This window comes from Cololabis saira, chromosome 8, assembly GCF_033807715.1.
Source record: "Cololabis saira isolate AMF1-May2022 chromosome 8, fColSai1.1, whole genome shotgun sequence".
Classification (NCBI taxonomy): Eukaryota; Metazoa; Chordata; class Actinopteri; order Beloniformes; family Belonidae; genus Cololabis; species Cololabis saira.
In genome coordinates, this window is record NC_084594.1 from 24,974,128 (window position 1) to 24,994,967 (window position 20,840).

Consider the following 20,840-nt stretch of genomic DNA (forward strand, 5'->3'; position numbering starts at 1 on the left):
TACCTGCCAAAAATTGATTGAAGGCCAAATACAATTAATGAAAGGTTGTTTCAACCTAAATATGATTTGATCTCATTCTTGAGCTTCATAATATAAACACTAGAGCTCACATGATTGCTTTTAACTCTTTTAAAGGACCATTATAACACAAAATAGGCATTTTCACCTGCCAAAAAACGATTGAATGGCAAATACAGTTAATGATAAGTTGTTTCTACCTAAATATGACTTGATTTCATTCTTGAGCTTCATAATCTGAAAATCTGACGTTTTAGCACTATCGTTCAACGGGCTGCTGTGCGCACTCCCAAGGCCAGAAATCAGAAGAAATCAGATTCTGGCAGGCATTTGGCACAACACCAGTATCCATAAAGGGGGATAAAGGAGCGCAACCTGGCAACCCCCTACGAACTCGGCGCAAGGCGTTCCTGCTGGAAGTTGCGCACTGAAGTTGCAACGCATTTGCAACTTGCACCTGCAGAAGGAGAACTGCAAGAGAAGCATGGCAGGAAAGAGGGCGTTAGTGATTCTCGCTGAAGGCGCAGAGGAGATGGAAACTGTTATTCCGGTGGACGTCATGCGCAGAGCCGGGGTTTGTACTGATGATCTGCAGCATTCACATCAACATGAGGCTGTGCTAGCACTGTGCAGCTATGCTGAACATTAGCCACTGACACTCTTTATCTTAAACGTCACGGTTTAGACAGGCTTTTTGCGATATGTTAATAGCAGTTAGGAATTGAATTGTGTAAGGAAATATGACGTATTGTCGTTGTAGTGAAATTAAACACAATGCTAACCATCAACCAAGGAGCAGACCTGATTATAGTCGGTGCTGTATCAGTAAAAGGTGCTTGGTGTCCTAACTCTTCCCAAACCATTAGAGTGCAGACGGGGGCCGAGGCAAATGTCAAAGTCCAGCGTCGTTTTAATTTCTACCTCTACAGTCCACACTATTATGTTTCTTACCTTTCAAAATAAAAGCTCCATTCAACCTTTTACCATAAAGAATGGATGCCATGTTTGGTCGAACTGTTGGAGTATTTATATTTCAAATCTTTCTTCTTGCTATACTAATTTCTCCTTCTTATTTAAGCCGATATGACGCTGTTTTTCTTTTCCCTTTTTTTTCTCGTTGTTCTGAGGTTTTATTTTTATTTTTTTATTATTTAACCAGTTTACTTATTCACTTTTCCCCCTTTATAACCTATGGTTTCATTTTTATTAATTTTTTATTTGTGGCTCAACATACTTAGGGGTGAGGGTGGGGGCTGGGGGGAGTGGGTGAAAGCTCACTATAAAAATTGAAAAAAATAATGTAGGATTCGATGTAAAGACGGAGCACACCTTGTTTCTCTTTATTTTTCCTTTCTCAAGAGACTCCGATATATTGTGCTCCTTTTTTTCTTGTTATTCACCGTTATTATTATTATTTAATTGTTTTCCCTGATCAGCAAGCACCTGTACTGTATACAGTAATGTTCTACTCACTTTGCTGCTCTTGTTATTGTTTTTATCATTGTCGTGTTTACAATAAACACATTTATAAAAAAAAAAAATCTTTTTTCTTCTTCTTTCTATTTCATTTTGTAGATAGCAGTGACTGTTGCAGGTCTGAAGGGGAAAGAGCCTGTCCATTGCAGCAGAAACGTTGCCATTTGCCCTGATGCCAGTTTGGAGGAAGCCAGCAAACAGGTGGGATGCAGCATCTGTGAACAAGCAGAGACAAATTAAAGGAAATCTCCTCATAATCGGTTTTTGGATAGCATGTGTTGTCAGAACAGTATCATTGCATCTAGGCATTCATTTTACAAGTCAATAGAGCAAAGGCTCAGTAGCTGGTTTTATAGGTTGTAATAAGGGTCTGGAAAATTCAATAGTCAAGATTTAAAGTGGATCAAAACATTAAATCAGTTTTCCTGAGACAATAATGGATATTGTTCAAAATTCTTGCATTACATGCAACATGTATGTTTTGTTCCACTTCAAATGTTGACAGCTAGGCCTATATAACTACACACAACATAGTCTATAGACAAATATGCTTACTGCAAGTCAGGGGTCACCAGGGTTGTCCTAGAGTTTTCTCTGAGTGACGAGGCATCAAGCCATCTGAACTATATGTACGAGCTGAAAAGGTGAAAGGACATTGCTCCTCGGTTACTTCTGCTCCCTTAATTGTTTTCAGTGAGGAAACACTATTAACTCTTGTTGTACTTCATGGAAAATCCAGTCTCTTTTTGTTTAGTGCTAATCCCAAGACATCAATTTCTGGGGTCAAATTTCAACCTTGTCTCCAACACTGGTCACATGCATTGAGTATAGATGAACTGAGTGCATGTAACTACCATGGAAATAAGCAGAAAGACAGAAATAATTTCTCTTTTCCTGAGTAAAAGAAATGGGCATGTTTTTTTTTTTCTTTCTTTTACACAGATGACAGATTTCAACAACTAAACTGTTCAACTTTTAAGTTTTTCTTACCATATATGGTATTTATTGTTCTATTTTAGTTGATAAAGTGGGTGATTGCTAGTATTCTGAAATATCAAATGTTTCAGTATCATATATTTTGTGGTTTGTCTTCAAGGGCCCTTATGATGTGGTCCTTCTTCCAGGAGGAATGCCGGGGGCCAAGCATCTGGCAGAGGTGAGAAAGTACTGACACATGCTTGTGTTTGTTCTCTTGTTCTCATTTCAAAGAAGAGAGTTGGTTCTTTAGGAAGTGTTGCAACTCAGTAACATAGAATAAAAATAAAGCTTTCCTATTAGTAATGCAGTAAAAGATGCTAATCAAAGAAGCCAAGTTGGATTGTCCTGACTCTCCCACTGGCCCATGCTCAGATTATCTCATTCTCAGTCATACTTGAGTATGATTGCCACTTACACGTACCTCATCACGTCTTTACATCTGTTTAGTTTGAGCGTCTGGTCTCAGATAATTGGTACAATAGGTAAAAGCACAGAATATATGATTGCAACACTGCTGACTTGGTGGCTTTTTAAAAAGTTTTTCTCCTCATATTTTACAATTTTTGGATTATGCAACTTTTTGCAAGTACCCCTGGGTCTTATTTTGATGTAAGATCTGCTTTTCTGAGAAGTGCCGATAGATTATATGATTGTGCAGTTGGATAAATAACACTTTATAAACCTCCCTTATCAGTTTTTTTCATGGAGTCATGTATCATGCACCACCTCCTTGTCAAGCTCAAGCATGTAAAAACTGAACTTCTCCCATCCACTGCTAGTATGTTTTACACACCACAGCACGCTTGTTAGAGTAATGTGAATCGTCATGGCAACATGGCTTATATCTATATTAAAACTCTCCCTTATTTACAGATCACTTGATGTACTGTCCAGTTTTGTGTAAATGGTAGTTGTTGCACATCGACTGAGTCAGTGAACTTGAATCAGTACTATAAACACAGTATATATGTTACATAAAATGATTTCAGTAATCGCTGTAGCATTTAACTGACAGTCTACAGCTTTTTAATAATGTATTGAAAGTAAATAATGGAGGCAAAGTAAGGATGACTCAATGTGTTAATACTGGAATATGTGGTCCTTATTTTTTTCTAATAAGTCCCCCTTGGAGAATTTAATTCTAGTGTTTTTGTTATTCATTTATTTATGAAAATCATTGCCAAAGTCAGCAGGTAGAGACCATATTTAATTGAAATAATGATTTGTATTTGTTTATTATGCCTCAGGGTTTACTGAACTGTGTTATTTTGCAAAGGGATGTATGTGGTGGATCTGTTTAAAACACTGTCAGTTTTTTTGTATTATGATAGCCTAGTAAACGTACTGTGTACAGAGTGGAATCATATGGCCTGCAAATGACTCACTGCATCTGGTGTCCACGCTCTCTTGCAGTCTCCTGCTGTGAAGGCGGTGTTAACGGATCAAGATGGCAGAAAAGGCCTGATTGCAGCCATCTGTGCAGGTACAAAAATGAAAACAAATTAGTCATATTTATAAAGCTTATTAATGTATCCTTTTTTTATGCTTTAATACGATTTATCTTTAATTTTGACAATCATATTTCTTCTTTTTAAACTAACATGGTCCAGAAAAATGTGCACACATTTTTTCATTTAATTTGTTTACCAAAGCATGTCCAAATGTACTGTAGGCGTAGAGAGCGGAGCCTCCGCTTTAGTTTGAGGATATTCACATCTCTGTAGTATAAGGAGAAATTGTAGTTCTTTTATTTGTTGAAACTGAAATATAAATTGACAGAAATGGACACGTGTGGGCTCTTCTTTTTATTATTGTTGGTTGCTTTTTCATTAATTTAACAGGTGACAAGTTTATAGTTGATTCTGAGTTTGATATTTGTGTTTGTAGGCTGCTGTTATGAACTAAAGTTCTCAGTACAATAAAGAATGATCAGAGAGATAGCGGGATCATTAGGAATGTGCAACTCAACTGTGGAGTGCATTCAGAGAACAAAAATTGCAAGCTTGATTACATAAAAATCACTAAATATAAATTCAAGAAAACACTGGCTGCATATCATACAAGAAGATCTCATAAGAGCAAAGCATTGATAACCCTTAAAATAAACAAGCTGGTACACTATGAAATGGAATTCTTTAATTCTCAGATTAAACTAATATCATCTCGTACCAGAATGACAGAAATGAAAAAGTATTGAGGAGTTGAAATGGCCCATGATTCAAAGCATACGCCATCTGTAAACGCACGGAGGCACCATAACAGCCTGGCTTCCAGTGACACTGGATCAGGGAAGATTTGTGACAAAAATAGCGGATGAATTGTGAAGAGGGTGTATTTTGTGTACAAGGATGCATAGTTGCTGTCACACAAGCACTTACTTTTTGTTTGATAGTTCCCATGAGCAGAGAGAGGACATTTGGAAGGGAAACAGGAGACTGGTGCAGGAAAGTGGATTGAAAGGTGTCCTAGAAAGGAGTAAAATCCTCACAGGAATATACACTTTAATGAATCAGTCAGCAGAAGGACTCATTGCAAGACTCGCTGTTCTGTCGTAGAATGCAAGTTATCATGACAAAGGTTAATTGGTAGGGAACCTGATTGCTGAGAACATTATTTTCTCAACAGAAAAAAATATCCTTTCTCTCAACTGTCTTGACTCTCTCCCGCTTTCTTCCAGAATGGCGTCCTCTGGGTAGGGACTCGTAACTGGAGTACCTTGGCTTTAACTGGCAATCTGCTGTTCTGCCAAGGGAAAGTGTAATCTTTAGACCGCATGGGAAGGCAGCCAAAGCAGCATGATCAATAACTTTCTATTTATTAACAGTTTTTTTGGATGAGCTCACTGCAGTGCTCAGACATTACCAAAGTTAATGCAGCAGTAGTCAATGTCCTCGCCCTCCTATTTTTTTCCTCCCTTTCTCACTGTGGTGCAGTCTTTGGAGAGAAAATGAAACTGTATACTGTATGAGGTTATTCTTAGAAACAATGGTAGAGTTGAGGGCACCTTCTGGACACTGTTATTAGATGCTTTTCCACTTGCTTGTTATTTCTTTTTAAATGAAATCAGAAATTGAAAATGTTTTTTTTTTTTCATTTAAGCCCTATGGATTTTTTTGAACTTGCAGCACTTTGATTCCTGTAAAACTGTGAAAACCAGGAGTGACAAGTTCTGCGGTGTCACTTTACAACAGCTAGCTGTAAAACAAACCTCAAACCGCTTTGCCCTTTTGCAGGTCCCACTGCTCTTCTGGCACATGGCATTGGCTACGGCAGCACAGTCACTACGCACCCTGGCATGAAGGAGAAAATGATGGCTGGAGGTAAAGAAACATTGGTTTTTAAAGTACTGTTGTAGTTCAGAATAGGAGGACTTGTAATAATTCATAAAGGGCAGCAGATGGCGCTGTACTAGCTCTGTGTTTGCTTATAGAGTCAAGTCCCTTTGCTATGGGAGAGCATACCACTCAGTCATAAAATGAGTGCTGGAATTTAACAGAACATACTAGAACTGGGTCACTGGAAACGGTTATAGATATGTGTGGATATTTTTAGTGTATTCTGATAACTGACGTGTGGTTTCTAACATATAGCTTGAAGCGCTTATCTTGTCATTATCTTTATGGTGTTGCTCTTTGTCTTTTTTTAGACCACTATAAATATTCAGAGGCTCGAGTACAGAAGGATGGACATTACATCACCAGCCGTGGGCCAGGAACAAGTTTTGAGTTTGCCCTGACAGTCGTAGAGGAACTCATGGGGGCCGAGGTTGCTGCTCAAGTCAAGGCCCCCCTTGTTCTGAAAGATTGACTGTAGCCTACTTGAAATCCTGCAACGCCCTGCTCTACTGTTGTTGAATTACTGAACACAATTCATTCATGTAATTGAAACTGAGAGTAAATGATTCTCAGCAGATGCTTTGGATCCTCTTGTTCTCACAGGTTGTCTTCCTTTGTCTTAGTTGCCATTCACTTTAACACTGAAATACAATATGGATAACTATTAAACATGCTTTCCAAATGTTAGACAGAATATAGATATGATTGTGCTTTCTGTATGATTATTGACTCTTTGTTCTGAGAGTTTAAATTTTGCCTCCAGTTATTAAAGCTTTATTGCTGCAAATCCGCTTTACTCTGTGGTACATTAATACAGCAGGGCAGGGGCGAATATCCCGTTTCATAGTTGGGGGGGGGGGGGGGGGACAATAAACAGTAACATTTTAGAGAATAAATCCAGGGGGGGACAAGGAATAAAAGTTTTAGCCTTCCTTTAATACAGCATTTTGACATTTCCATCTCTATCTCGCAAACAGGCAGAAGACCTTTCTTAGAGCAATACAAAACAATGGTATTAGGTGGAAGGTGGCAATAATACAGCACATTTGACATAATACACTGCAAAAACCCACAATCTTAACAAGAATATTTGTCTTATTTCTAGTTAAAATGTCTCATTTTTAGTTAAAAAAAATCTCATTACACTTAAAACAAGACTCATCACTGGAAAAAAAACAACAATTTTCACCTGTTTCAAGTAGATTTTCACTTGAAATAAGTATAATCTGCCAGTGGAACAAGATTTTTTTTTGCTTGTAATGAGAAGATAAATCTTGTTCCACTGGCAGATTTTTCTAATTATTTCAAGTGAAAATTTACTTGAAACAGGTGAAAATTGTTGTTTTTTTTTCCAGTGATGACTCTTGTTTTAAGTGTAATGAGATTTTACTGTTTATTATTATTTTTGATTTCGGTTTCGGCCACAAATTTTCATTTTGGTGCATCACTACTAAATACTACTGCATTGTTCCAAAATTATTAATTCTGTCTCAAATTATTCTAGGGGGGGGACAGCTTTACTAATGGGGGGACTTGTCCCCCCTGTCCCCCCGGGATTTTCGCCCCTGCAGCAGGGCATATTTGTTTTCGCATGCCCGCAGCGGTTGTTGACACCCAAATATAGGCTGAATAATGTAATGTACTATGGGGCACTATTCCGGACGCGGGAAGCAGAAAACAAATAGATTGGCAGGTGGCCTGGCCTATGAGAAGCCTCGATTAGGCTGCAGTCGTGTTCCAACTGACCAATAGCAGCTCGTTCCCGACGTGTGGGCGGGGCTTATGTCCAGCGCGTGGTAGCTGTGTCAGACGGTCTTCACAGTCGAAGAGGAAGACAGGGATTTCACCAAAGGTAAAGCCGGGAGGGGTTCTTCTATTATTTATTAATGTAAAACCTTTTTTTTTGGCTTCCACAAACGGCTATGTACTTCTGAAAGGGGTTTAATGCGCTGAGATATTAGTTAAGGCTGTCTTTTCATGTTAACATAACGTTTATGACGTTAACTAGCTGCTAAAAGCACTAATTGCACTACTGCAATCCCACTCTTAATGTTGCCTCGTTAAAGGAGTAGGTGCTTTGCAGCTGGGACTAATTGTACTTATCTGTGATTCCCTTGCGAGGTGTGCTGATTGGGTGAAAAGCTCAAGTTCTCTGCAGATCTGCAGCATAAAGACTGAATTATGGTCTCCGTTAAATCGACGCAGAGCCTACGCCGTATGTTACGCGGCGACGCGCACCGTACGGTCTGCGTCGGTCTAACGCGGAACCATAAATCAGCCTTAATGGATGGACGTCGGGGCGTCAAATTGATTGGCAGAGTAACGTCAGTCATGTCAGTAACATTAACCCCGTGGTCACGTAAACCGCTTTCTCGCAGTTCCAAGATATGCAAGCGAGTGAAACCTGCAGAAATTCACGTGTTAACGCTGGGAGATCGCCTTGCAGATGTGACCTGACATAGAGACGTCAGCTCCAGAAAGAAGCTCTCCATCCTCAGCAGCCACCGCAGTCAAGACTGTGCTGCATGCGTTGGCTGTGTGATACAGTGCGGCAGAAGCCAGATTAAAGTCACCCATCAGACAGAGGACCAAGGGCGTAGGTTTGGTCTCGACATTGGTAGGGACGATATAACAGCATAACCAGAGGTGGACAGAGTACTCGACCCCAGTACTTGAGTAAGAGTACAAATACTACTGGTCAAAATTTACTGTACTTGCTTTTAAAGGTACTTAAGTATCCAAAAGTAAATGCTTTTAAATTTACTTTAAGTAAAAGTAAGAGTAAGAGTAGGCTACATTTCTTATTTTCCACATCAGTAAATTACTATATTTTTTCTAAATTAATTTAAGGATCTTTTAACTATTGTTTCTGAGAATTAACTCTTTGAAACCAGCTGCACTGATGTGCTGCTTTTAGAACCACAATGTTATATAAAACCTGCAGAAACACCAAAAACAAATCAAATGAATGGGATCATAAGAGGACAGCAGATGATGCAGAGTTTATTAACAATCATGAACTGAAACCAAATGAACCTGCACCATCCAACTAAGTCTGGATCCCCCTCAGAGACCACTGCTTTACAAAAAACTACATCTCTGCTTTCAATAACTTAATGTTGAAGTCACTTAACTTTACAGGAAGGACATGTACCAGTACAATATAGCAATATAGAGCATAACAAACTGTCTCCCAATGTCTGTCTCTGTGCCTGTCTCCCAATATCCGTCAAAAAATAGGATTTTAGGGAAGAAGAAAAAAGAGCAGACCTGAAAGTAACGAGTACTTTTCAGCCTTCCTAGAAATTTACTCGAGTAAAAGTAAAAATATTTGTCTTGGAAATGTATTCAAGTAAGAGTAATAAGTACCAAAGAAATCTAATACTCAAGTAAAGTACCAATCCTCTGGATATGTACTTAAGTACAGTACTCAAGTAAATTTACTCCGTTACTGTCCACCACTGAGCATAACCTGCATGTACACTTTTTGCTGGGGACGGGACATTAATAAGACCAAACAGATTAGGTGAATGGGGGTCAGGGCTACATTTGTCACGAACATGAACCTAATTGGTAGGATAAATGATCAATGCAAAATAAATCTGTATTGACTTATACTAACTTTCATGTGTATTTGTTCACCTGATACACGGTTCGATTCAAACCTTTGTTTTCAAAAACTACTAAAGAAACATTTTTAAAACTTCCAGAATATTCCAGGATTTTATTAGCAATTTAAATTGCAATATTTGAACATAACTTATATTAACATAAACAATAAATGTATTAAGTGTACTTATTAATAATCTTTTAACTATCCAGAATGCAAAAAACATTTAAACATTTGTCTTAAGACCACTCAGCATTGTCCGTCTAAATAAATGAATTAAATATAACTGAAAAAACAAAAATATGTCAATGTCAATTTTTGTCAATTTTATTTATAAAGCACATTTAAAAACGACGAGGTCGACCAAAGTGCTGTACAGCATACAAGAAAATAAAACAATACCAAAAGAAAAACACAGTACACAGTGTAAAAACAATAAAATCACTAACATACTAAAATGATGAAATGAAAAAAATAGATAATAGAGAATAGACGACAAAGAACAGACACATAAAGTGCACAATCACTTCACACAGATGTGGGGAACTAATTTGTCACACACTAAAAGCCAAAGAAAATAAATACGTTTTCAAAGAAGACTTAAAAACCACTAGGGTCTGGGCAGATCTAACATTTAGTGGCAAGCTATTCCACAGTTTAGGGCCGGCCACCGCAAAAGCTCGGTCACCTCTAGTTTTGAGCCTAGATTTCGGGACGTCTAAAAGCAACTGACTTGACGACCTCAGAGCTCTGGCTGGTGTGTGAGTAAATAAATAAAATAAATAAAAATGGAACCTTCCTTCATGTTAAACACTACTGCTTTTGTCCACAAGCACAGCCAAACTCAAGTCATCAGCCAATCAAACGTGCGTTTGAGGAAAAAAATGGACCGGCAAATTCAGCAAGTGAAAAGGGGTAAATGTAAGTCTGAACATAATGAAAATAGTTCACTTAATAATGGTAGGGTCAATTCTTTCCTTACAACATTTGGAAACACAATCTAAATTACCTATATATCTGAGCTCATTATATAATGCAAATAAGGTTGCCTAAAAGTTGGTGGGGACAATTTGAGCCTCCTGAAAAGTTGGTAGTGTTATGTCCCTACCGTCCCTATGCAAACCTACGCCCTTGCAGAGGACCCACTAACAGCATCCTAATAAAAACATCTCATGTCCCTGTGGTGCAGTTACTGGAAATGGTGTGATCTCAAATAGTCAGAAAATGAATACCTGCCGCAGCATTTTGCAGACATGACTTGGCAATCACAAGAGGGACGCCTTCATTGATGAGGGATACGTCGATTTCATGCTTACAGCTGCACTTTGCTGCTTTGAACAGGAAGAACCGGAGGTTCGATCTTTGTTTCTTTCAGTTTGCAGAGGCAGGAAATACTACCTTAGTTCTGTTTTGATAGACTGAATGTTCACTTGCTGGGAAACAAGTCATTGTTTGGACTACAACACAGAAGTCAGGGGTCACTCAAATTAGAGAACAACTCATCCCACCGTTAAATAACTAAACATTTAACCCCCCATGATATCAGAAGCCCAAGGGCTCTACCTGACATTAGCTCTGGGGACAGTTTTAGAACTTCAGGCTAGTTTTTCAATGTTTTAGACCTGTTTATGCCCAAAATGTTGAGGCACCATCATTATGTTATGCGTCTGATTAAAGAACTAATCTTTGCCACAAAAGGAACAAAACACTGCTTGATGCCCAAGTGAAAAGCGTAATATGTTTTTTGACATGGGTATTTCTGGAATCTTCCCATTCTGTGCTTTTGCACATACCATTAAGAATTATTCTGCTTGAGCAGCTGTATAGTTAAGAGCTTGAGGCCCGACTCCCTATTTCTGGACGGGGCAGAGGAGGGAAGGGTTAGGCTGAAAGTTGCCGCGACTGAGTCATTGGTTAAGCTAATGATGCAATTAGACTGCTGCACTTTAACATCTCCTGATTAGATCCCTTACTTGCATTGACAATGAAGACAGAAAGTGCTTTCCTGATTTAAAAAAAAAAAAAAAAAAAATTTGGTGGGGGGGGGGCTTATACATTTAAAGAGCTATTAAATTAGTTTTTAAGCAGTTTGGGTTTCATCAGGTATTAGCATAGATTGCATGTCTTCAGCAACTAGAGCTGGGTAACTTTTTTTTAAATTTATTTTTGTTAATGAATTTTCTGTACCTTCACTTTGATACTGCTTCCCAAAATGTCCTTTTTCAATACCAATTTTGTGAAATTAATTACAAAAAGTAAAATAACACATGACCATACTTATCTTTACTCTTTTTCCAGCTTTGGTAATTTGAGTCTTAAGAAGTAGTGATGCACAGAAATGAAAATTTGTGGCCCAAACCGAAAATAATAATAAACACTTGGCCGAATACCGAATAACATACCGAACAATGGTTCTTTGCAGTTTTTTGACAATTTTTTCACCCTTGCATAAATCAAATACATGTGCAGTGCAATACCTGCCAGTCACAATTTGTCTTACTGTACTTATTGTATTTTTTTTTCATTTTCTCCCGTTCTGTGTTATTTTCTTGGAGCATCTTATCAAACATCAGACAGTGAGGGTTCGCTCACCGCATCGGTAGTACGGGCCCTTTTCCCTGCCCACTCTCCCCGATCTCCTGCGCTGTGCATCCCGTGACCATCTCCATCACCAAGCGGCTTTCCCAAATCCAACTCAGCCTGGATCATTTCTCGTGTCCTCTGCTTTTTCCCCACATCCAAGTAATGAGCTGACATGCTGACATGTTTGCTGCATTAACACCGCACGCCCCTCACTCCACGCTGTTCGCTTGCGTCATCTAGTCATGCCGTTATTAATTGTTCGTTTTTTCCCCACTTATTCCACCAAAAGTGTTTTTTTGCTATTTTCGGACGAACAATTTCGGTTACCGAACATTTGGTGTATCACTACTAAGAAGTTTCAAACTAATTAATAAGTTTAGTGCAAACAAACAGTTGCAAACCAACATAAATAAATAATGTATAGTGCAAATGAACATTAGCAAACTGTAATGTACAAAATATATTTTGGTGAAAAAGACCTTTTGCAAACAAGTAACATCAGTATTGTTCAGTGCACACTGCAGTGCTGCATACTCAGCAGCTTTAAATCCCACAGATCTCACTTCGCAGTTCTTTTTTAGGAAAATCAACATGTCTGCTTTCTCTGCTGACAGAAAAGCCTGCTCCTGGCTGATGGCGTCCCCAGCAGAAAATGATGCTTGGGCACACAGATACCTGGTTTCTAAGTGTGATAACATTGGCAAAAGTCCCTCAAAGTCCACCACCAGATTACTGGATTGAGAGAGGTTAGGGTAGATGGCAGAGCTCTGTACTGTCGTATCTCTCCCTCAATCAACCAGCCATCCCAATAGTTGACCACAATCTAACAAAGTAACAGCTGTTTGTCTTTGAATAATAATAAATAAGCTTTTGATTCAGCTAGATAGCAATGCACTGAATTTACACAACGATATAATCTTCAGTTAACGTTACGTTGTTCACATTTCAAGTCACCGCGGTGCCCCTTTTAAGTTGCAGCGACGTGAACCTCAGTACACCGACATAACAAGTTGGCTGAATGCTGCTAAACGTAGACCAGTGGTCTTCAACCCAGGTCCTCGGGACCCCCTGTCATACATGTTTCACATGTTGCCTTGCATCATCACACCTGATTGTTAATGACAAGCTGATGGTCATCAGCTTGTCATCAAGGTCTGGACAAGTCTGTTAGTGACACAGTCATTTGTATCAGGGTGTGCTGAAGCAGGGAAAAATCTAAAACATGCAGGACAGGGGGTCCTGAGGACCAGGGTTGAAGACTACTGACGTAGACCAACCAGCTGAAATCCCAGATACTGTACCGTCCTCTGTACTGGATGAAGCGGAGCTTGGTGACGGAGATTCTGAGAGAGGCCGTTCTGGCTCGGTAACGTTGGGCGGAGTTGCAATGCTCGGAGGAAGAGGGATGAAGTTCGGTCTTCTTGCATTCAAAGACTGGATTTAAATGCAAGAACATCAATTTACCGCTCTTAAATCGATCCCATGCACATTCAAATGTGTTTCCAGCCTTAGCAATTATGCTCTCTTTGAAAATATTGCATTGCGCACTAGTGGCATCAATTTTGCTAAAATGCAGCCCCACTTTTGACATGTTCTGATCTTAGTCCAAATGTCAGGGTAACTTAAAAGGGTTTTTTTTTTTTTGCCAACTTTTGTGAAAGATGAGACCTTTAGTAGCGATCAGGGACACCCCCCATAATGGAACGTTACTGTTTCTATCACTGGAGTTCTCATTTGTTTGCCTTTCAGAAACCATTGCCATAAGGTTTATGAGGAAAATCTACAATGATAATTTTTTTTTCTTGAAATATACATATACCCAAAATGAGCAACTTTATTTTAAATGAAAATTTGTTTTTAATCCAATGTTTTACCTTAGCAGTGGTTACTTAAGAAAAGTTTCAGTTTTTTCAGGGTCACTATAAACTAAAAGGTTATTTTCTTTTGAAAGAGCGAGCCTTTTATTTTGTTATGTTGTCATATTGGCACAGATCACAATCCAAAAACCTTGATACTGAAAGTTATGGCTTTAATATAACAGTATACTATCTTCAGGGGAACTTTTTCTATGGGCGTCTACAAAATTACATGACAGCCAGCCTTGTGTGAATTCCTATTCAGAACACCATATGAAAAGGTAATTGCACAGACACTCGGATCTTTCAATCTAGAAACATTACAAATGCAAAGGTTAATGAGAATTGTGGTCTAGACTTGCACTGATGTAATTAGTGTTTGGATAGACACAAAAGTTTCAAAGCTCTGTGGGAACACGCTCACAAGCTTTTAATCTGAATAATTTACAATGCAAGTCTACCTGGTGAGGAGCTGAACAATAAAAATTTTTCTATGTTGTATAAGAGGACGTATGCGAGAGGTGTGAGCCTTTACAAATGTCTGCTTGGTTTTTCATCTTTAAATGATTATAACAAATAGCTACAATTTAAATAGTAAATGCAAGCTCTCAAATATATCTGAACGCCCTGTTTTATTGTATTTAAAAAGACAGTCTTAAAATCATGTTTATTTAAAAAAGCTGGATCTCTCAAGTACTGGTGCCAGAATGATCCACCTAAGCAGAATTCGTATGCTTCATATGAGTCATGCTGACAGTGCCTCGTTTATTCTTGGCTGATTAGTCGGCTGGCTAGATTCCTTGAGGTTGCAGATGTGCAGGTCAGGGAGAAACAACAAACAAGGTTACTGATGTTAGTTGAGGGTTTCTGAGGCTTCAGGAATGTTTGTGATATTATTTTAGGCTGATGTTGCCGAACCTGTTTATACTGCATAAACTAAACACTTAAAATGTAATTTAACAAGCTACTGTCATCACTGTCATTTTGTAACCGTATAATGTTAAGTGTGTGTGCTTCATTTGACAGACTATTATTTTTCTGTTTGCCATCGTATCATTTAAAACATTTTTTTTTCACTTTTTGTCCCATTGTGGAAAGTTGTAAAGGATTATAAACTGACTCCACATCCTTAAAGTCTATAGTTTTGTTTACTTAATGCCAACCACTTGCTCTCTCTCCCGCTCTGTCTTTTATTTTATTTATTTGTTTTTACGTGTGTTATCCCACTGAGACCATCATCCAGAGACTGTAGTAATAAAAGCCTAATGGTTTTCTTCTCACAAATACCCAAAGGACACCACATTCAACTTGGTATGGAAATGAAATAATAACTAGCTGCTTGTACATGTGTGGTAAAATGATGATAGTTTATATGATATTTATGTTGTTGTATTTTTTATTTTTTTTACAGACATCTTTAAAAGATTGATTTCTTTATATAATTGTTATATAGCCTACTCTGCAAGTTGCTCACATTACTACTTTCATCAGTAACATTTTTATAAATATCCCTCATTTTCATTCGGAATAGTTCATAAAACGTAACAATATTTTAATCCATTTCATAATAATTCAACCAGATGATGAATTATCTGATTTAACAGCCTGATTCTCTTCTCTCCATTAGGGCTAGGAATTTTTATATATGACACAATATCCAAAGATTCCCAGCAACGTTGGTAACAAAGCTGTAGGGTTGAAGGTTTTTTGCAGTGAAGCACAGAGGGGAGAACACATTTTGTTGCCCGACAGGATTGCAAGAACTGAGTAAAGTGTGTTGATGATCATCAGCTTGAGTTTTTAATGGTGGGCGATATGAGTCATTACATCTGTGGTGATCTTAAGGTATTTCACTTTCATTTATTTACAAACCTTGCATATGATAAGTCTTATGCAGCGCCTTCCTCCCTAGAACGTTGTAAAATCTAATGTGGACCCAAATACTTGCCTTCATTGACGATGGGACTGGCTGCATTTTCTGCTGAGTCTCCCCTTGTTTCATATTGGTAAAATTACTGACTCTTAGAGACTGTTGAGCATCACCTACCTGGAAAACTGTTACTTTTCCATTAGTACAGATGCTGGAAGAAGTGTGCAAGTAGATAGATAGATAGATAGATAGATAGATAGATAGATAGATAGATAGATAGAACTTTATTTATCCCTGAAGGGAAATTCAACTGTCCAGCAGCTCATCAAAACATAAAAAACAACCACACTTCCACTCAGACAATAAAAGCACATTAATATTAAAATAAAAAGTAGTACAGTAGTACACATTGCTAAAGTGGGTAAATATATGCTTGATAAAATAGATTTTTCTCATTTGTGAAATTATTCTGAATCTGGGAACATAAGAATGGAGTTTTGTCTAAATAATTTCTTTCCCTTATTTCACCCCTACTCCCCATTAATGATAAATAGACTGCAGTCTAATGGCATTGTGGCCTGCAGATCTTTAAAAGCTCTTACATTTAGTTATCTAAAAATACAGCCTTAATTTATCTTAAATTCATGTTTGAAACATCTTAAAATTGCCACTGACAACAAAAATAAATGTATTGTTTTTAATAATGAATGGAGTGAACAACAGTCCTCTTCTTTTTTGGAAGAGAACACAAACAGCACAGCATATCCACCTAACAATTACACACATTTGCAGCTATCGCTGGATATGGTTACCAGCTACCACAGTGACTCATTTGTCTTTGGGAAGTGCATATTTAATGTAAAATGGCTGGGAAACTCCAAGGTAACATTGTGTTTGGAACAAGTTTAGGGAAAATAATTTGATGCTTGCTGTGGAGGGCTGTTTAATGAACATGGTGGGGTACGTTGCTGAATATCCAGATAGATGATGCTCTTCCAATGCTCGAACCTCTTGTGTCTGAACTCTAAATCTTAAATAAAACTGCAAAAATAACAATCTATAATGTAAATCAGTAGCAGTTAACAAACAAACATCTAGCTGTAATCTTTATTTGCAGTTTGTTGGAATCTGGATCTGATGGTCTGAGCATCAACTTCAGCCGTGTGGGTCAAGAGCCATTAACTCTGCCCATCAGCAAGCCTCCAATTTTTGTTTTTCAGACATAATTAAAGGATTTTAGAGTTATGCTGGGTGCAAAGCTGCTCTATAGGTACCAGAACTTTTATCTAAAAATTGTCATATGGACATTCTTACAAAGTATCCTCAATGCGAAAACTAATTTTCTAAGAATGTAAAAGCACCTTGTTTCAAGAAAATAGTAGACAATTGGCTAGTTTTAAGAATTCAAATCAAGAATTGTTTTCTTATACCTCATTGGCAGAGATACTTTTGCTGTTTTTTGCTGTGTATTTTAAGAATTTGCAACCTTTCCTGGTAATTGGCTGGCAGATCATCTTACCATATTCCCAATAAACCGTGATCAGGCCTTGTGAGGGAAATGGATGTTGTTTTGTTTCTCTTAAATTAGTTTTTGCTTTCAAGCCCATTCTGTCTGTAGTGGTGGAAAAGTGTTAACAGGAATGCTTAAATGGTCGAGCTTGTTGGAAGGAGGGCAAAAATACAAGCATCTGACATGATCACAGGAGCATCACCCTTTCCTTATGTAATTGTCTGGCAAAGCTTCAGAGCATACATGCCAGCTGTAACGGTGCACTCAGAGCCAACCAATTCACCAGGGAGCAATAGGTTGGAAGTTTTGGAAGAAAGTCTTTTTTTGTTTGTTTGCAGTTAGCCGAGGAGATAGTGAACTTTGTAGGATAGTTCAAGAATAAGGCCTGATGCCATCCGCATATTTGGTTGTGGGCTGTTGGGGTTCACATACCTTGCCGTTTAGATCATCATCACAGTTTTATGAGCTGCAGTTTGGATGGTTTTCAGATCAATAAAGTCTAAAAAAAAAAAGAAAAGGGAAGGCAAATATTATTTAGATTTTTTTGATTTCCCAATTATAAGTAAAAGCACTTAAAGGAACATTCAACATTCAACAAAGGAACATTCAACATGTAAGATGTTTTGCATCATCCTATAAAAAAAGCAATGCCGTTTTAATAGTACAGCCTCATATCAGGAATTTTGAGTCCTTTCACAACAATATTTTATCTTCTCTTAGGGTGCTTTCACACCTGTCCCGTTTGGAGCAGTTGTTCCGGAACAGGGAGCGTTTCCCCCTAAAGATCGGATCGTTTGGTATATCTGAACACAGCAATCGCGCTCGGATGCGATACAAAACAAGCAAGCCGAGATCACCTGGGAGAGGTGGTCTCGACCCGATTCCATTCGAGACGTGAAACGGTTCATTTTTTTTACTTGGAGTGAGAACATAATCGACACAGCAACCGACACAACTCCATTCATTGTGTATGTGCGACCGCGGTGCAAGGAGAAGAGTCGACGCAGCCTCCACTAGCTTCTCTCCGTGTCGAGATGTTGTCACAGCGCGGCAGGGTGAAATAAAAAAATGTTCAATTCGGGCAGAGTTTGCGCAGCGCGAACCCTGCGGCAGGCGGCCTCTCGCCCGCCGCAGAGGTCGCATATAAATGAATGGAAAAGCTGGCGGCTGCGGTCTGCGCTTTGCGCCCTCTCTGTGAAAGGGGCGTGTTGTTTATATTGTTGAAGAGGAAACTCCTTCCATGTTATTTTTTGATCAATCAGAGAACACCTGGTTCACGCATGGCATTTGTTAACAGCTTTGAACCGCTACAGACGTTTGCCTTGTGAACACAAACCCCACAAACGAGAAACGAAACAACTGTATCGATTTAGCCCCTGAATCGGAACAAAACAAACGGGCCACAGGTGTGAAAGCACCCTTAAACTAAAAAAATTCAAGGCACAAAAATAGCAATAGATTTCTCAAAAAGTGCAATCAAGAGGCATGCTATTTGCTTTTCTTACCATTAGGTTGAAAAATGCCATCTTCCATAATTGTAAGTTTCTACAGCTTTTCTCCCATAAGTGGGATGATTATTTTTCATGTACTTTGTGTATTACCATGTTTATGACTTTCTTGTGACAATGCCAACATACGGTGACCTTTTTGACCACCAGGCTTCAATTAGATGTAAATCAAATTTTAAAGTTACTTATTCCTACATAAAATGTTATTACGAGGTGGTTTATGCGTTTACATTAAACTGACAGCATGTGTCCACTGCAGCTGGATTCCTAGCACCGTTAGCGTCGCTGAAGTCTAAGCACCCCCCCCCTTCAGAAATGTAACTGCACTGGTTGGATGTGAGTTGTGAGTGGTAACGTTTGCGCTACCATCGCCTGTTGAATAAAATCGCTGCGAGCCGCTCTCGCGCTGATTCCCACTTCCTGATTCAAACATCTGACGGCCCCGCCCCCCGACCAATCGGTGGCTTGTATTGTGATGACGTCAGATCCAGGGCCAACTCAGCACGCTTAGAACCTCGGCAGAATAGATACAGAAAAAGTATCTACTCTGCACGCCTCGACCCGTAGTGTACAAGTGCAAAACGGGGGCGTGGCGAGTAGAGTCACGCTGAGTAGGTACTAGTGGAAAAGTGCCATTAGTCGGCTCTGCCATGATGTCTACTCTAGCTCTATGAGCTGGTTCCAGCTTGTTGTTATTCATGTGTGACATACTGCCATAAAACAATTCCCAGTTGTTGCAGGTCACAATCAGGATGGCAGTAGAAAATGACTTTGTATAGTTTTTTTAGATTGTTGCGGTGGGAAAATGATCCAAAAAATGATGACATTTTTCTTCAAAGGAAAATATTCCGTTGTGTGGCTATAAGCGAAATTAATACCTGTCAGTCATTGGCCATAGCAATACAACTCTGTTAGTTATGCACTCACTGTTATAGAAGTTGTTTATTGCTTGCTGGCCCAGGCGTTCATGTTCAGTCTGGCCAGACAGTAAAGATTTATGTCTAGTAAACACTGTACACCAAAATATACGGTCATGTGAAAAAGCTACTGTATCCATTTGTCTCTCTAAAGTTGCGCATATAAAGACATCATGAATAAAGTCTAATTAAAATCCAAGTATACTTTTTACAGCTAAATATATCCTCAAGTAGGCTAGATAAACACATAACAGGACGTCTACTTGATGTCTATGGAGCTAGAACAGTCTCATAATTGACAAATGCACAGGAGAAGTTTTACAAATGCACATACCGATTTGAAAATACACACACTGTTTCACACATGCACAGAACAATTCACACGTGCGTAGGACAAGATATACAAATGTATTTTTGATGCACACACAAATATAACCTGATTTACAAACGTTTTTTTGTCTGTGAGCTGCGCTGGATTTGCGTGTGACTTTTGAGACTCCTCTGACGTGACTCACCCACAAATACGTTTTTTTTAACACGGAATGATCTGCAACCAATCAGATTAAAGGGGCGGATACACCTGCTGTTTGAACTGCGTTCGCTTAGAAAAGTGATTAATATTTCGAGTTGGTGGAGTAAAGATAAATAAACAGCAACAGGAGATAAAAGATAAATAAACAGGATGGAGAGGAGATCACTATTCTGATTTTCTTGTGATCTCGGTAAAGAAAACAGCGCGATCTGAGATGGTTTGTGGGGCCGTTCAACCAGAGCCGTCAGGAGACTGCACTCCAAGTCCTGCCGATGCAGCAACTGATGATGCGAAACAGCGGAGATATTTATGTATTTGCTCCGTTTGGTTTGACTACGTGTTACATGGGATTGTCCCGCTGATTCAGAACCAGACGGACCGCAGCAGAGAGCTGGCCGTCATCCTTCTGCCTGACGGGGACGAGCTGCAGCGCCCAGGTGGAGCAGCACGCGCATGTCAGGAGATTAATTTACCGAAATATCTGGAGTAAAGTCGGTATCAGTCGACTGATAACCGAAGAACCTCTGTGTCCAGCTCAGACGTAGTCGGTGGACTAAACCCCGAACAGCATCATCATGTCTGCATCTCCCCATGAGCATGACTCTGCACCGGGAATGTGTTGATCTGCCATCGCTGTTTTGACACGT

General features: G+C 38.9%; 2 protein-coding genes across 2 annotated transcripts in view; both read left to right on the forward strand.

Moving 5' to 3' along the window:
• The first annotated feature begins 411 nt into the window (after positions 1–411).
• park7 (parkinson protein 7) lies at positions 412–6,594 on the forward strand. Its single transcript, XM_061728557.1, has 6 exons — positions 412–592; positions 1,594–1,695; positions 2,591–2,650; positions 3,886–3,955; positions 5,706–5,792; positions 6,119–6,594. Exons 1-6 carry the CDS (start codon positions 503–505, stop codon positions 6,277–6,279), a joined length of 570 nt encoding a protein of 189 aa, XP_061584541.1. The 5' UTR covers positions 412–502; the 3' UTR covers positions 6,280–6,594.
• A 1,006-nt stretch (positions 6,595–7,600) lies between these two features.
• The window catches only part of kcnab2a (potassium voltage-gated channel subfamily A regulatory beta subunit 2a), a 103,463-nt gene continuing 90,223 nt past the window's right edge, over positions 7,601–20,840 (forward strand). The window contains exon 1 of the mRNA XM_061727388.1: positions 7,601–7,659. The gene's annotated coding sequence lies outside the window, so the exon portion shown is untranslated. The remainder of the gene's footprint in view (positions 7,660–20,840) is intronic.

What these genes read in the sequence shown, in the direction of transcription:
- park7 (XM_061728557.1), top strand. Translation starts at nt 503, where the DNA reads ATGGCAGGAAAGAGGGCGTTAGTGATTCTCGCTGAAGGCGCAGAGGAG. An exon ending in GGGCCAAGCATCTGGCAGAG is followed by an intron (nt 2,651 to 3,885) that starts GTGAGAAAGTAC and finishes GCTCTCTTGCAG; the next exon opens with TCTCCTGCTGTGAAGGCGGT. An exon ending in GATTGCAGCCATCTGTGCAG is followed by an intron (nt 3,956 to 5,705) that starts GTACAAAAATGA and finishes GCCCTTTTGCAG; the next exon opens with GTCCCACTGCTCTTCTGGCA.